Here is a 15,287-nt window from a genome sequence, read left to right as displayed (position 1 = left end):
CTACCAATCACAAAACAAGGCGAGCTCTTTGTCCCATTGATCCCGCCTCCCACCTTTGCCTATTGGCTGCCGTTGTGAGATGCAGCAGCTTGCATGAGTCGCAGGGAGTCTTGCGTCACTCACACCTAGTGATGGGGATTCCGGCTCTTTTTAGAAAACTGTCTTTTTCAGCTCGGCTCAGCAAACAATAATTCAGATTTGTTTTTGTTTTTTTGTTTAAGCAGGTCGGCGCCTTGCATGGCTGCTATTGGTGTGTGAGTGTGTGTGTGAATGGGTAAGTGTGAAGCACATTGTAAAAGGCTTTGGGAGGTCTTCATTGACTTGAAAAGCGCTATATAAATGCAGACCATTTACCATTTACTATTTTAGAAATATATTAGCAAGAATAACTAAACGCTATGCCCCGGATTAAATTTATTTGAAAATTTATTATGCTACTATATTGTAATAGCCTTTATTGTTTCGATATAGAGTAAACTTTTACCAAATTCATTCTGTCAAGTTGCCTATACTACATACCTGTCAACCTCCACGGCTTTATGCTCTTACAAAATGTTGTATTTTCCCTTACAAAATAATCTTAAACCATATTTTTTTTCAAACGTGTTTATTTATGTAGTTTAACATGTTATATTGTACATGTGGTTCGTTATATCATATATATTGTTAATTAACATTTTGTTGTGAGATACTGAGTTGCTCGACATGAATGAGGTTTATTATAAAAAACGTTCAAAAATTAAGTAGCTTGGACGTTCACTGTAGAAGGAAAAAATACATGCAAATATAATTAAGTAGAATAATACATTTTCTTATTCAAATTATTAATTCATTTTCTGCATTAAATTGTTGTTGGTAATATACTGATTAAAGGGATAACCACAAACCTGTCTTTTTTCATTTTCTCCTTTTATACTTCCTTTTTTTCTTAACTTATTTATACAACAATAATGATTCGTAATATAATGTATCAAAGCAAGTGAGCCGTTTGAGAGCCGGCTCTCTTTCATGAGTTGAGACGAAAAAGCCGGTTCTCTAAAAAGAGACGGACTTCCTTTCACTACATAACTACCACATGATATCCGAGGCGGCAGACGCATGCGCACAGTAGCATCAAACCGCTCGCTTCGTTTGCAACGAAAAAAATTATACCGAGATAGAGGCCACCGCGGCAAACTCGTTTGATTTGATTGATTTGCCGTTTCGTGATAGTTGGTGTTTACCGGATGGTACCCATAATTGACAAATTTGCGTTTTTCCGTATGGATTTTCTTGTGCGTCGTACACGTCTTAAAATGCATAATAAACGTACTTTGTACGGCAAAAACATACAGGCTGACAGGTATGATACTAAGCAAACAACACAAAGATGAAACCACTCAGACCACTCCCAAGTGCCTTTAAGAGGAAGAAAGAGAGCATTAGAGAGTAAAAGAAGAGAGAAACTCAAGTCAAGTCATGTTTATTTGTAAAGCGCTTAATCACAAAGAGTCTCAAAGGGCTCCACAGACCACAGATTATTGCAAACAACACTATTATTACACCATCCCATAAAGTAAAGAGATAGAGAAGGAAAGAAGGGGAAAAGTGAAAGATAGAGAGAGACACAGGTAAAGGAGGGATGGAAACAGACAGGGAGATAAATAGAGAGAAAGATTATAAGTGATAGAGAGAATAAGAAAGAACAATAGTGAGTGAGAGAGAGAGAGAGAGAGAGAGAGAGAGAGAGAGAGAGAGAGAGAGAGAGAGAGAGAGAGAGAGAGAGAAAGTTAGAGAGTGAGAGAGAGGGAGAGAGAAATAGAGAAAATGGAGAGATAAATAGAAACATAGAGAGGAACAGGAAGAGAGGGAGTAGAGAAAATGGGGAGAAAAATATAAATGGAGAGTGATAGGAAGAGAGAAAGAAAGCATTTAGAGTGAAATGAAGTGAAGAATATAGAATAACAAAGTTGAGACAGAGAAGGAGAGAAATAAGAAGTAAGAGAGAGAGAAAGAATGAGTGAGTGAGAAAAAGTAAGAGAGAGAGGGGGGCATAGATAAGAGACAGGGGATGAGAGATAAATACAAATAAATATAGGGATAGAGAAAGAGAGAGAAAGAATTAGAAATGAAGTGATTTGAGAGAGAGAGAGAGAGAGAGAGAGAGAGGGAGAGGGAGAGAGAGAGAGAGAGAGAGAGAGAGAGAGAGAGAGGGAGAGGCAGAGAGAGAAGGGGGAGAGAGGAGGAGAGAGGGGGAGAGGGGGGGAGGTTTCATTAGGCGAGCAGCTTCTTATTGATGGGAAACTGGCTCTCGTCATACACGTCTTCAAGGAGCCGACCCATAGAGCCGTTTCGACCGAGAACGACACATCACTAGAAGCAAACTGAGCGGGAAGGGAACGCAGGGAGAAAGGCGGCCAGCCCGTGACGGCAATCTTCAATTTCCCTAGCCTTCTCTGTAGCAAGCCAGCTTTTATTTTGCCAAACACCCGCACGCCATGTCGTCAACAATCGCCCCCGGCTGATGTGTGCGTGTGGGGGTTCTCATTCTACCTGACATTCCTCAGCGGACGCTAGCCGGATGCCGATCTGTGGGAGGTCCTTCTCTTAACTTCAGTTTTAATCTTCGGACTTGACCGTCCCACTTGCTCTTTTTCTGGATATCCTTTTGCTTGTTTGGCCAAAATGCCTGAAGCAAATTATCTGTTCTCTGTGTCCTGGGGATACATCAAGGTGAGATGTTGAACCATATGAAGTACAGAGAAAATAGTTTCATTGGTTTATTTGATTGTTTATGTATCTATTTCTTTTAATATTTATGTATTTAAATGTACCTCTTATTTTTGGGACTGACCCAGATTTTGCGTTACCTGTTTGCATTTCATGTGCGCTGTCATTGTTCCCCTTTTCTTTCTGCAATAACACGTTCTATATACTACACGAACCGTCTAAATGACTAATCTTACCCCTGTAAGAAATTTAAGCCTTTTCTCAAATGTGTTTGTTTTAATAATAACATGAAGAAGAAGAAAATGGTTTATCACATTTGCTTAAATGGGCATTGTGTAAAACTGTATAGCTCGATGCCTCTAGTTATGCTACAGAGCATAAGGTAGAATACAAGTTACAGACCACAATATTTTTCTGTCATTTTTGCCCCGCTTTTCACAAGGTTTTTGTTTTTGGAGGTACACGTAGCAGCAAGATGACATTCATGTCAGCTAGGCCAGCCTCATGTTATGTAAAATTAATACAAATGTCTCTACCTTTGAAATAAAAAACAAAAACAAACTGTGTTGCCTAATTCAAAACTAATTCAAACTAATATTGCTTTGTTTGTTGTTGTTTTTAATGAATTAGGGTTTTTTTTAATCACTAGGAGGACCTAAATAATATATAATGTCCTTAACAACAATAGAAATAAAACTAAACAAATAAACAGTGTCAGATGTCTTTATGACAAGAATTAAGCTGCAAAAAATACTGTTCCTGGATCATTTTGCCCATTTTTTAATTTCCATTTTTATTTATTTATTTAAAAAAAAATCTTTCAGTAAAGAATAATAGTTAACATGATAAAAAATTTCAAATTTTCAAAAATAATTCTCTCTCTGTCTCTCTTTATGTATCTGTATATATATATATATATATATATATATATATATATATATATATATATATATATATATATATATATATATTTTTTTTTTATATATATATATATATATATATATATATATATATATATATAGAAATGGCAACGGTAAGACATGAACGAAGCTAGTTAGCACTAGTTAACTTATTATATGGAGTGTACCTAGTTAACATAATATTGCTTGGAAATACATCTAACGTACATTGTAAAAAACGTTAACTGCAAATCTTGGAATACTTGAAGGCTGCAGATTGTCAAGTCATGTTTGTTTGTATAACCATTCATCACATGAAGTCTCAAAGGACTTTACAGACTATATAGACTATTACAAACTACGAAATCTGAATACACCATTTCCTGATGCAGTCTTCTGTCTTCATTAAAAGGGCTAAAATTCCAAATCAGGCTTAGAACCTTGCCCACCACTGAGGAACATATCACCATGGTACAAAAAGGTGGTTATAGATTTATATTGTTACTGTATTGATATTTGTTAAACTCAAGTGTGTATTCAACTGCCGAGCGCTCAAGTGCCCCTTGCCATCCGTCATGTCTCTCATACTGCAGGAGAAATCAATATAGTTTTTTCAAATAATGTTTTTTTACCATCAGAAGGCACTCAATAATACACACTGTCCCTTTCAAATTAAAGGTATCTTTACATTTTTTGTACACCTTGTATATCCATTCCATCCATCCATTATCTGCACTGCTTATCCTCAGTAGGGTCGCGAGGGCACTGGAGCCCATCCCAGCTATCTTTGGGCAGAGGGCAGGGGACACCCTGAACTGGTTGCCAGCCAGTCGCAGGGCACACAGAGACAGACAACTCACCCGCTCATTCACACTTAGGGACAATGCATGTTTTTGGAATGTGGGAGGAAACCAGAGTACCTGGAGGCTACCCATGCAAGCACAGGGAGAACATGCAAACTCCGTTCGCAACGACCGCAGGAGCTGGAATTGAATCCTGGACCTCCGCACTATGGGGCTGCGCGTCAGCGACCCGCCGTGACGCATGTACCATTAAATTACTTGTCTCCTTGATTAGCTTTATAACATAAATGTTTAGTTGGCGTCTAGTTGTGAGTCAGGTTTGACATTGCACAAGGCAATTTATTAAACATTGGTTAATAATCATTCATTTTTCTAAGTGTGTCTTTATCGTTGAGTTATGTGCACTGCTCCCTTTTCAGTGTTGGGTCTTTGAATGAGAAAGTGCCTCGGTGACCTTTTTATATTTTTTTAACGTCAATAGCTGTTATTCAGCGAGGGGTCAATAGTGTCTCGCAGCACACAAAACGGGAGAAGCACTTGAGGTTTTGCCATAATGGTCTATTTCGAGTGATCGATGGCGATTTATGTGCTTTCGTCAATACGCATGCATGATGCGTTTTGCTTGAAGGAAGGTTTTTTTATTTTAATGTAAGTCTCCACTGTTTGTTTATTTGTCTGTTTTATTTTGTTTTGATTACCGTAAGATGATTATGCAATTTTGCCATTGAAGAACGGTGGAAAATGTTGTGATTTCAAGTGCCCTTGATGCATCAAATCACAAAGCTGCCTCTTCAATGTGCCACTTCAATTAGAGCCGGCTGACGTCACAGTCAGGCTGAATGGAACGAAAGGAATGGTGGAATTAACATTTAGGTACACCCGAAGGTTGTTTTATTTTGCTTTTTTAAATATTATTTTATGGGTCACAAAATATATACCGGATTTCCTGGACTATGTGGTGCACCGAAAGACCCCAATTTGGTCACAAACCCGGTGCACCTTGTAATACCACAGAATGTGGCGCATCTAGTAAATACAAGTATGCGTCATACAAGGTTTTACAGTATATTACCGTATTTATATTGATAAATGTTGCTGACCTAAATTACAAACTAGTGTACCAATGCAAATCAAACCTAACTATGGTGAGACACTCCACCAACAGTGGCTTGCGAAACAATTTACCCCCTTGAACTTTGTGACCATTTGCCACATTTTGGACTTCATACATAAAGATATAACACTGTAATTTCTTGTGAAGAATCAACAATAGGTGGGACACAATCATGAAGTGGAACACACTTTATTGAATATTTTAAACTTTTTTAACAAATAAACAAAAAAGTGGGTGTGCAAAATTATTCAGCCCCATTGAGTTAATACTTTGTAGCGCTACCTTTTAATGCGATTACAGCTGCAAGTCGCTTGGTGTAGGTCTCTATCAGTTTTGTACATCGACAAACTGATATTTTTGCCCATTCCTCCTTGCAAAACAGCTTGAGCTCAGTGAGGTTGGATGGAGGTTGTTAACAGCAGTTTTCAGTTCTTTCCACAGATTCTCAATTGCGTTGAAGTCTGGACTTTGACTTGGCCATTCTAACATCTTGATATGTTTTTGGGTGAACCATTCCATTGTAGCTTTTGCTTTGTGTTTTGGATCATTGTCTTGTTGGAAAACAAATCTCCATCCCAGTCTCAGGTCTTTTGCGGACTCTATCAGGTTTTCTTCCAGAATAGTCCTGTATTTAACTCCATCCATCTTCCCATCAATTTTAACCATCTTCCCTGTCCCTGCTGAAGAAAAGCAGGCCCAAACCATAATGCTGCCACCACCATGTTTGACTGTGGGGATGGTGTGTTGAGGGTGATGAGCTGTGCTGCTTTTACGCCAAACATAACGTCTTGCACACCCACTTTTTTTGTTTTTTATTTATTAAAAAAGTTTAAAATATCCAATAAAGTGTGTTCCACTTCATGATTTTGTCCCACTTATTGTTGATGCTTCACAAGAAATTACAGTTTTATAAATTCATGTTTGAAGTCTGAAATGTGGCAAAAGGTCACAAAGTTCAAGGGGGGCAAATAGTTTCGCAAGCCACTGAATGTCGAGGTATTAAACCGTATGTCATAATCACACTATTTTTACTCATGCATGCTACACCTAAACAGGGTACTGAACTTTATTGCAAATATTACCTATCACTTATGGACATTAGGTTAGTGTTTCCCAGTGGTAAATTGTAATGGGAAGAACTTCCCACAACTGAAAAAGTAAGCGATATATTAGATAGATAGATAGATAGATAGATACTTTGTTCATTCCCGTAGGAAATTCACACTTTCAGCAGTAACTTTGGGTTGAAAAGTAAAATAATAAAATAAAAGACTTAGAATACAAAAATACCTAATATAACGTGTTGATATATAGTATTTAAATAGTGCTACGGAAAATAGACTGTCATAAAAATAGGGTAATATGCAAATGTGGGGTTGGGGTTTGATGTGGGCTTTTACTCCCCCGGGTGGAGTTAAAGAGCCTCATGGCATGAGGAAGAAATGATCTCCTCAGTCTGTTCGTGGAATAAGACTGTGACAGCAGTCTGTCGCTGAAGGTGCTCTTCCGTTTGGAGATGATGCTATGTGGTGGATGATGCTGTGTGATGAATTGTCCATGATTGACCGCAGCTTGTTCAATGCCAGTCTCTCAGCTACAGTTGTCAGGCTGTCCAGCTCTGTGCCCACAACAGAGCCCACCTTCCTCACCAGTTTATTCAGACGAGAGGCGTTACCGTAAAAAAAAAAGTTTAAAATATCCAATAAAGTTTGTTCTACTTCATGATTGTGTCCCACTTATTGTTGATTCTTCACAAGAAATTACTGTTTTATTTTTTTATGTTTGAAGTCTGTAATGTGGCAAAAGGTCACAAAGTTCAAGGGGGCAAAATAGTTTCGCAAGCCACTGTGTATGTGTATATATATATATATATATATATATATATATATATATATATATTCCTTGCCTCAATTGTCATGCTAAGCAGCACGGCGGCTGAGTTTCTCGGCACAGTTCTGAGGTCATGGGATCAAAACCAGCTTCCAGCCTTCCTGTGTGGAGGTAGCATGTTCTCCCTGGGCTTGCATGGGTTTTCTCCGGGCACTCCGGTTTCCTCCCACATTCAAAAAACATGTCGGGTTCATTGGCTTAATTGAGTGGGTTGTCTTTCTCTGTGTGCCCTGTGACTGGCTGGCAACCAGTTCAGGGTGTCCCCTGCCCACTGCCTGAAGATAGGTGGGATGGGCTTCAGCACCCCCGCAACCCTCCTGAGGATAAGCAGTGCAGATTAAGTTTGATTAAGTGGTAAATTAAGTTCGAGACCCCTGGTTTAGAATGACTTTCTTGGGTACTCCATCTTCCCATTTTTATTACACTTACAGTCATAGCAAAAACCTGGACCAATAGTAATACAAAAACCCAAAAATAATTGTTTACGTCTGTTTTGCAGTTCAAGAGGATGTTGAACCGGGAACTGACTCACTTGTCAGAGATGAGTCGCTCTGGGAATCAGGTGTCGGAATTCATCTCCAGCACGTTCTTAGGTGAGTCCGGTTTTTTAATTTTTTATTTTAATCACTCCAATGTGACAATCCAATGTCAACGTTTGAATGTTCAGGTTTGGTGAAAGTTTTTTTTTTAATCCACTCTGACAAGCTTCCAAGTTGAATTTATTTGCAGGTGGATTATTGTGGCTAGTGGCAAAATGCAAGCATTTTCTTAGTATAATTTATTTTTGTAAAGACAAAGTCATTTTTTATTTTATTCATTTTGATTTTTTCAGGGTTATTTTACCCTGAGGTTCTTTTTTAGTCATCTGTTATTAAAGTGCATCTTTCATTAAACTTTAATTTTTCATAACAATTTACTTTTCAAAAATATTGCATTTATTGGTCCATGCCTTGCCATCATTTTATTTATTTAAAATTTTCAAAGATATTTATTTGTATTTTGTATTATTCGTTTTTTGTTTTTATTTTCTATACTATTGTGTGTGTCCGTGTATTTGGCGTTCCGAGTAGTTGAGTGGGAGAAAATAGAGTCGTTTTTATTTTCTTATTCTACTCTGAGATGTGCACTGCAAATACATTTTGTAATAAAATATTATCCTAAGCAGATTTTATTTTCTATTTCAAACAAAACCCTAATTTCTTCACTTTTAATTTTACCCCAAAAAATCATTAAATTATTAAATCTTGTCTTAGGCCACCTATTTTCTCCTAATTTTTTGTTTTACACGCTTATGACATTCATTGGTACTTAATGTAGTTAATTTTTCCAAAACAATGATTTTCCTCCCCACAAAATTAATTATAATCTTTAAAATTTAAATTTTCAGAGTCACAACTCAAAGTTTATTTTTTTGAAACAAAAAATCTAAGATTTAAAAGATAATCCAGAAATGTTCATTTTATGTTGTGACTTTTTCTTCATAATAAGATTTGGAAAATATGTCATAAAAAAAAAAAATAAACATAACAGTTCTCGTTTTGTCAGACAGACCCAAATGCCGAAAAGTTGAAGAACAGGGATGCAATTGAACCCCAACAGATGGCGTTCATTTAAAAAGAATATGAGAATTACTCCTGAAAGAAGAGTGGAGAGGAAAATCTTGGGAGAGAAACTGGAGGAGGTTGTCTTGGGAGGGAAAATATTTGAGGAATATCATAACGAGAATACCTGGAGAAGAATGTCTTGGAATAAAGAGCTTGTTGTCTTGGAGAGGGAATGTTTTGAGATGATTACAATGACGGCCAGCATAATGGAGTGGGAGCCTGGAATATTTATGGCAGAGGATAATGATTGGGAGCACCCGGACTAGGGATTGGAGAGGTATACTGTAAAATGGAGCAATGCTCCCATCTCTTGGAGAAGGAGAGGGACTGCAAGCGCTGAACCGTGACAATATACAAACAAATAAATTATATTTTAATTATCGTTGTGTTATGTCAACTGCCACTGTGAATATGCTCACGTGTACTGTATTATGTATGATGAATATATTGTCTGTTAACATTTTTATCCTTTTGCACTCTTAACTAGCACTGAAAGGAGAAGCCATCGTATTTTGTTTATTATAATGGCATTAAAGGCCATTCATTTATTGATCATGCATTAATTTTTTTACTTTCTTCATCAAAAAATAACACAAGCAACAATTTTTCATCTTAAATTCAGGGTTCTCTCGTATCCTTGAAAAGTCCAAAAAGGCATGGAATTCATTATTCTAAAAATAAGTCTTTATTTGGCATTAAAATGTCTCAAATCCCGTTTTTGAAAGTCTTAAAAATATGAATACACCACTAACATTTGTATTTGTTTGAACTAAAACGATTTAGTAACATTTATCAATTGTATATTTGAATAATTCCCCGATTTACTTTCATGGCAGCGTTGGGTGACCACAATATCAGCACTATCAAAACGGTGTTGTGGTTTCGTTTGGGCCTTGAAGAGCTGACGCATGTTTTAGGGTCTACCCACAATAAACTTAGCAACTTTGAATAGAGACATTTATTTTGGACCATGGGAAAGTGTCAATTTATTGAGTAGTGGTTGCCCAATGAGTTTTTCGGCATTGCTAAAAGGTAATGTGTACAAGGCATGATGTATTATTGTGTGCAAGAAGTAGTTGTGTTTTTTGTTTGGATTGTTTCAATTGTGTTTTATTTTTGGTCCACTCGGTCTTTCATTTGATTTTAAAAGGCAAATAAAAAAGAATTTAAAAGTCTCGAATTTAACTTGCCTTGATATGTAAGAACCATGTGATGTCTTGATTTTAGACAAGCAGCATGAGGTTGAGATGCCATCGCCTCAGTCTCAAAAGGACAAGGAGAAGAAGAACAAGCCCATGTCTCAGATCAGCGGCGTGAAAAAGTTGCAGCACTCGTCCAGCCTCACCAACTCCAACATCCCTCGCTTTGGCGTCAAGACCGAGACGGAGGACGAGCTGGGCAAGGTAAAAAATTCCCAATTACCTGTTTACCCTGGAGTGCTATGTCTAATATCATTGCATACAATTTTTCACTACGTTATAAATGACAATAAAGGAAATTCGGCACGCGAATGGACACAGAAGAGTAATGACTCTTTGCACATAAAACACCTCTAAAATACAATTATTTAATACAAACATTTTCCCAAAGTCCATATGGTGAAGCAGATGCTTTTAAATGCCTAATCCGTATCCATTATTCTTGAAGAAAATACATATTTAAAATAAGAAAACAGCACCCTACCTCACAAAGGTTTTTTTTAATGAATTTTCAGACCCTGCAATTATACCACTAGCGACTCCTATAACATATAATACCACAAGAAAATATTAAAATAATATTTCTCTTTAGCTCTTAAAAACATTGGTGTTCTAGTTAGCTAGATCAGTGTTGTAGATTTTTCTATTATTGGCTTCTGTCTGTCCGTCTGTGCGTCCGTCTGCATGTATGTCTTTGTAACAAAGACACTGGCATAGTGTTATTATTATCTTCCCTACATATAGTTTAACAGTTGGCTACCTAAGCCACTGAGTTAAAGTTGTATTTACCATCTGGATGGCTGGCTGTCTGACTGTCTGGCAAGCTAGCTAGCATAAACATTCATGCAGTTATATCATTAACTGCTGTTGTTGATACCAGGCTAGCTAACACAGTAGCTGGTTTGCTAGCCAGCCAAACCACCGCTAGATCATTTTCTATTCTTCTTATGTGTTGTCTGTCTGTCTGTTTGCCTGTCTGTCTGTCTGTCTGTCTGTCTGTCTGTCTGTCTGTCTGTCTGTCTGTCTGTCTGTCTGTCTGTCTGTCTGTCTGCCTGCCTGCCTGTCTGTCTGTCTGTTTGTTATTATTAACTTCCATATGTCTGGCTTAATAATTGTTTAATTGTAAATTTCCCTGCGGGGATGAATAAAGTATCTATCTATCTATCTATCTAGCAAACCCCCGAATGTATGTTATCATAAGAGTCACTTAAATGCTTGCTGGCTGATGAAATATCAAAAATACATATAACATATTTTTCAAGTCGCAGTTTTCACTCGTGCAAATGCCATTAATATGGCTTTCTATCTCATTTTTGGGGGAAATGTAACAGAACAGTAAAGCACAGAGCATTTACACCCTATATAGAATTTGCTTTTGAGCAATTTGAAAATATTTACTTTGGCTATTCTTTTCCTCTTCTTACCAATTTGGACACGAACGTTCCATGTTGCTGTAATTTTTAGAGTAGTATATTGTTACATATTGTATCGAAAGCTTTCATCAAATCAATGAAAATAACAGAATCTATCTTGTCTATTTTAATGCAATTTATCTCTTCACAAGGTCAGTTAATGCCAGTGCCTTCTAATTCAATTTGACATAACGGGTTAAAGTCAAGTCAAGTCATATTTATTTATATAGCCCTAATCACAAAAATGTCTCAAAGGACTGCACAGGATTACAATTACACAATTACCTGATCTTAAACCAACCAGTCAAAGACATTTATTGGAGACAAGAAATGTGGATGTGTAATAACATGCCTCAAAGCTATCACTACGGCCAAGATGAGTACTTCAGTTGTGGCTGTTTGCTGTAGAACAAAAACTAAATATCTCTTATTTTCCACCAGGAACTGGAACATGTGAACAAATGGGGCCTTAATGTTTTCAAAATCTCAGAATTCTCTGGGAATCGGCCACTGACAGTCATGATGTACACTATATTTCAGGTAATGCTCGTTACGTGTGCAGCTAAGATAGTACCAAGTCTTTGGAGTTTTTAAAGGTTTTCTTCTTTTTTTTCAGGAGCGAGACTTGTTAAAAACCTTTAAAATTCCACTGGACACTTTTATCACCTACCTGATGACCTTAGAGGACCACTACCACGGCGATGTTGCCTACCATAATAACATCCACGCTGCTGACGTCACGCAGTCCACTCATGTGCTGCTTTCAACGCCTGCGCTTGAGGTTAAGACCACACATATGCACACGCCCATACTGTTTCTTTATCTACGTGACGTTTTCACTTTTTTATTCATGAAATCAACATGACGACTATTTTTTTCGAACTGATACCAATACTGGTAGGCAACTTCTTGGGCATGAAAATATCTCACGTTTAGGAGATATTCATCGTTTTTATATCAAAAAGGGTCACCTACGTGAATTGTATAGATCCGAGGATAAAATTTGTTTGGGTGGAGAGGGGGGGTTTATTGAAATTTCCAAGAGCGAATCAGGCGTTTGAGGTGTAGTTTCCGCGGGTAGGAATACAGTGGGACCTCGGTTATCGCGGTTAATGGGGACCAAAACCACCCGCGATAAGTGAAAATCCGCAAAGTAGCGGCGCCCCTTCAAAAATGCTTAAAAAAAAAATATATATATATATATATATATATATATATATATATATATATATATATATATATATATATATATATATATATATATATATATATATATATATATATAAGTTCGGCCCTCGGCTTGTAGCTAAATGTTTTATATGGCCCTCTGTCCATTTGACTTTGCTACCGTGATCAATAGTATCCTTCAAAATAAGGCTTGTCACTGCACTAATACAATTCACAATCGTTCTTTAACATTTACTCATAAAATGCCACAATCATATTTTGATTTTCACCATTTTTAAAATGTTTTTGCTTTCATGAATTTATTTGTTGTTTCCTTTTGTGTTTCTTTTTTTTTTTACTCCACTTTAATCAAAATTTCCGTTGTATGATGACACTTCTAGATCTGTAACATTGTTATTGTTTTTCTGAGCTATAAGTTAATTTGCAAATCGAAGGGATTTTGTCTTATTACTAAAATTGCCGTTATTTCGGTGGCATAAGCCTCTACTGTTTTGCTCTTTACTGAGAAAAACTGCAAGCCTTTCTTCTCCACAACGCTGGAGCATTAATCACAAACACCGCAGTGACGTATGGAAACATTCATGATGCCCTTTGAGAGAAATTAGTCCCTTGTTTTTGCCAAAAGTATTGAGATAATACATATCAGGAGGTTTGACAGTACGGTACTTTATATAATTTTTACAACATACTCCCGATAATTCAACTTTTTCACTCAACAAATCAAGTCCACTAAATTGAACAGCAGTGGAACTTATATGTCAAAAACAATACACTTCTATTTCCCATCAATGTCAGATTGCTGAAGTTTTGCCTTCAATTATCAAGGAAGGATAACAACCAAATGTAATTTGGTCTATTACCGCAGAAACCACTAATGACAACAACACAAAAATATAAAGTCTCCGTTCCACTTTGGCACTACTCTTCACGGGATGGTTGCCTTGGCTCTGTTGTCTAGTAATATAAGAATTACATTTAACATGACACATCCCTCATTTGCGTTTTCTTTTGGCATAGTAGTAACTATGTGCTCATCTTTGTAATTTCCATCCTAAATGGTCACATGACTTAAAAACACGTGACATAAACAACTCTTTGTAGAACTGAAAAAAGGCTCATATGAAAGACAAAATTTAGTGTCATTCATTAATTTGAGCATGTGGCTTCTAATTAGGTGCGCTCGGTAGTCCGGAATTTACAGTATTCGTTATGTTACACACAGCATTGATTTTTTTTTTCAAATCAAAAATATTTGTTTCACCTGTAATTTAGTATTTTTTTGGGAATGAAATGGTTTTCGTACTTGCCTCTTATTTATATTTTTCTTGCAAAATGTCATAACATTGTGACTTTTTAGCCCTCAAACACTTTGTTTTTGAAAACACTGTGTTTTTGAAAAGTGTTTTTTTTCTCCGAACATGATGTGTCTCAAAAAGAACACAAGTGCACACAAGCATATACGCACCAGTGAGCGCATCCACACAATAAGCTTCAATCAAACCTGAGCTCACTCCAATCAATGACTCGTGCCTGTGGGGATATTTTTAACCAGCCCGTTTCCTGATTCTCTCCGGCCTTGCTCTCTCCTCTATCCGACAGGCGGTCTTCACTGACCTGGAGATCTTGGCCGCCATTTTTGCCAGCGCCATTCACGACGTGGACCACCCGGGAGTGTCAAACCAGTTCCTCATCAACACCAGTGAGTCTAAAAGCGGCGCTTACTTGGCGCCTGCGTCACTTTTGTTCACACTGTGCGCTCACCTCAGGTGGGCACCCACATGCTGGAGTCATTAGCAGTTTTTGTTTGAATATTCTTGTTCACTCAGGTAGCTCCGCTGAATACTTTTATTAACTAAACACATTCTTTGCCCACTACGGAATTTGTAATCATTTTTCCTTGGTGGTAAATAGATTTAACATCTGAGAAGTATCGGTCTTATGTTATTTGCTAAGATAAGCTTTGTATAACTCTGAGATGGGCTCTCATATCTCAGGGGTTGAAAACACTGAGGTGGTTAAAAGGTTCCTCTGTAGCCAAGCCCCAGGGGTGGATGAAAACCGCCCAGAGTTCATTAAGGCGCTGGGTGTCGTGGGCATATTATGGTTGGCATGCGTCTGCAACATCACATGTACATCAGGGACATTACCTCTGGATTGGCAGACTGGGGTGGTGATTTTTTTCAGTTGACCAGCTAGACACCCACTGAAGGGGCCTTGTGAGTGCATAGGAGTTTGCCCAAACAGGCTACATGTGTTTTGTGGACTTGGATAAAGTAATCAACAGTGTTTCTCAGAGAGCGCTGTGCAGGGTGCTTCAAGTGTATGGGGCACTGGACAGTCTTATCCAGGCTGTTAGGTCCCTGAATGATCGGTGCCAGAGTTTGCCAGCAATAACTAAGGATTTGTTTCCAGTGGGAGTTGGAATTTTCCAAGACTGACCTTTGTTACAGTTTCTATTCATAACTTTTA

At 37.5% G+C, this 15,287-nt stretch overlaps 1 protein-coding gene across 1 annotated transcript in view; it reads left to right on the top strand.

Annotated features, from left to right (window-relative positions):
• pde4d (phosphodiesterase 4D, cAMP-specific) overlaps window positions 1–15,287 on the top strand; it is a 73,037-nt gene that overhangs the window by 47,169 nt on the left and 10,581 nt on the right. Inside the window, exons 7-11 of the mRNA XM_088336115.1 lie at window positions 7,915–8,008; window positions 10,247–10,422; window positions 12,072–12,170; window positions 12,247–12,411; window positions 14,418–14,517. Of these exons, the coding sequence (XP_088192241.1) occupies window positions 7,915–8,008; window positions 10,247–10,422; window positions 12,072–12,170; window positions 12,247–12,411; window positions 14,418–14,517 (634 nt within the window). The remainder of the gene's footprint in view (window positions 1–7,914; window positions 8,009–10,246; window positions 10,423–12,071; window positions 12,171–12,246; window positions 12,412–14,417; window positions 14,518–15,287) is intronic.

The sequence above is a fragment of the Urocampus carinirostris genome, chromosome 5 (genome assembly GCF_059441175.1).
Source record: "Urocampus carinirostris isolate Australia breed hairy pipefish chromosome 5, RoL_Ucar_1.0, whole genome shotgun sequence".
Taxonomy (NCBI): domain Eukaryota; kingdom Metazoa; phylum Chordata; class Actinopteri; order Syngnathiformes; family Syngnathidae; genus Urocampus; species Urocampus carinirostris.
The sequence above is the reverse complement of the archived record's forward strand: the minus strand, read 5'-3'. Positions and strand labels throughout refer to the sequence as shown.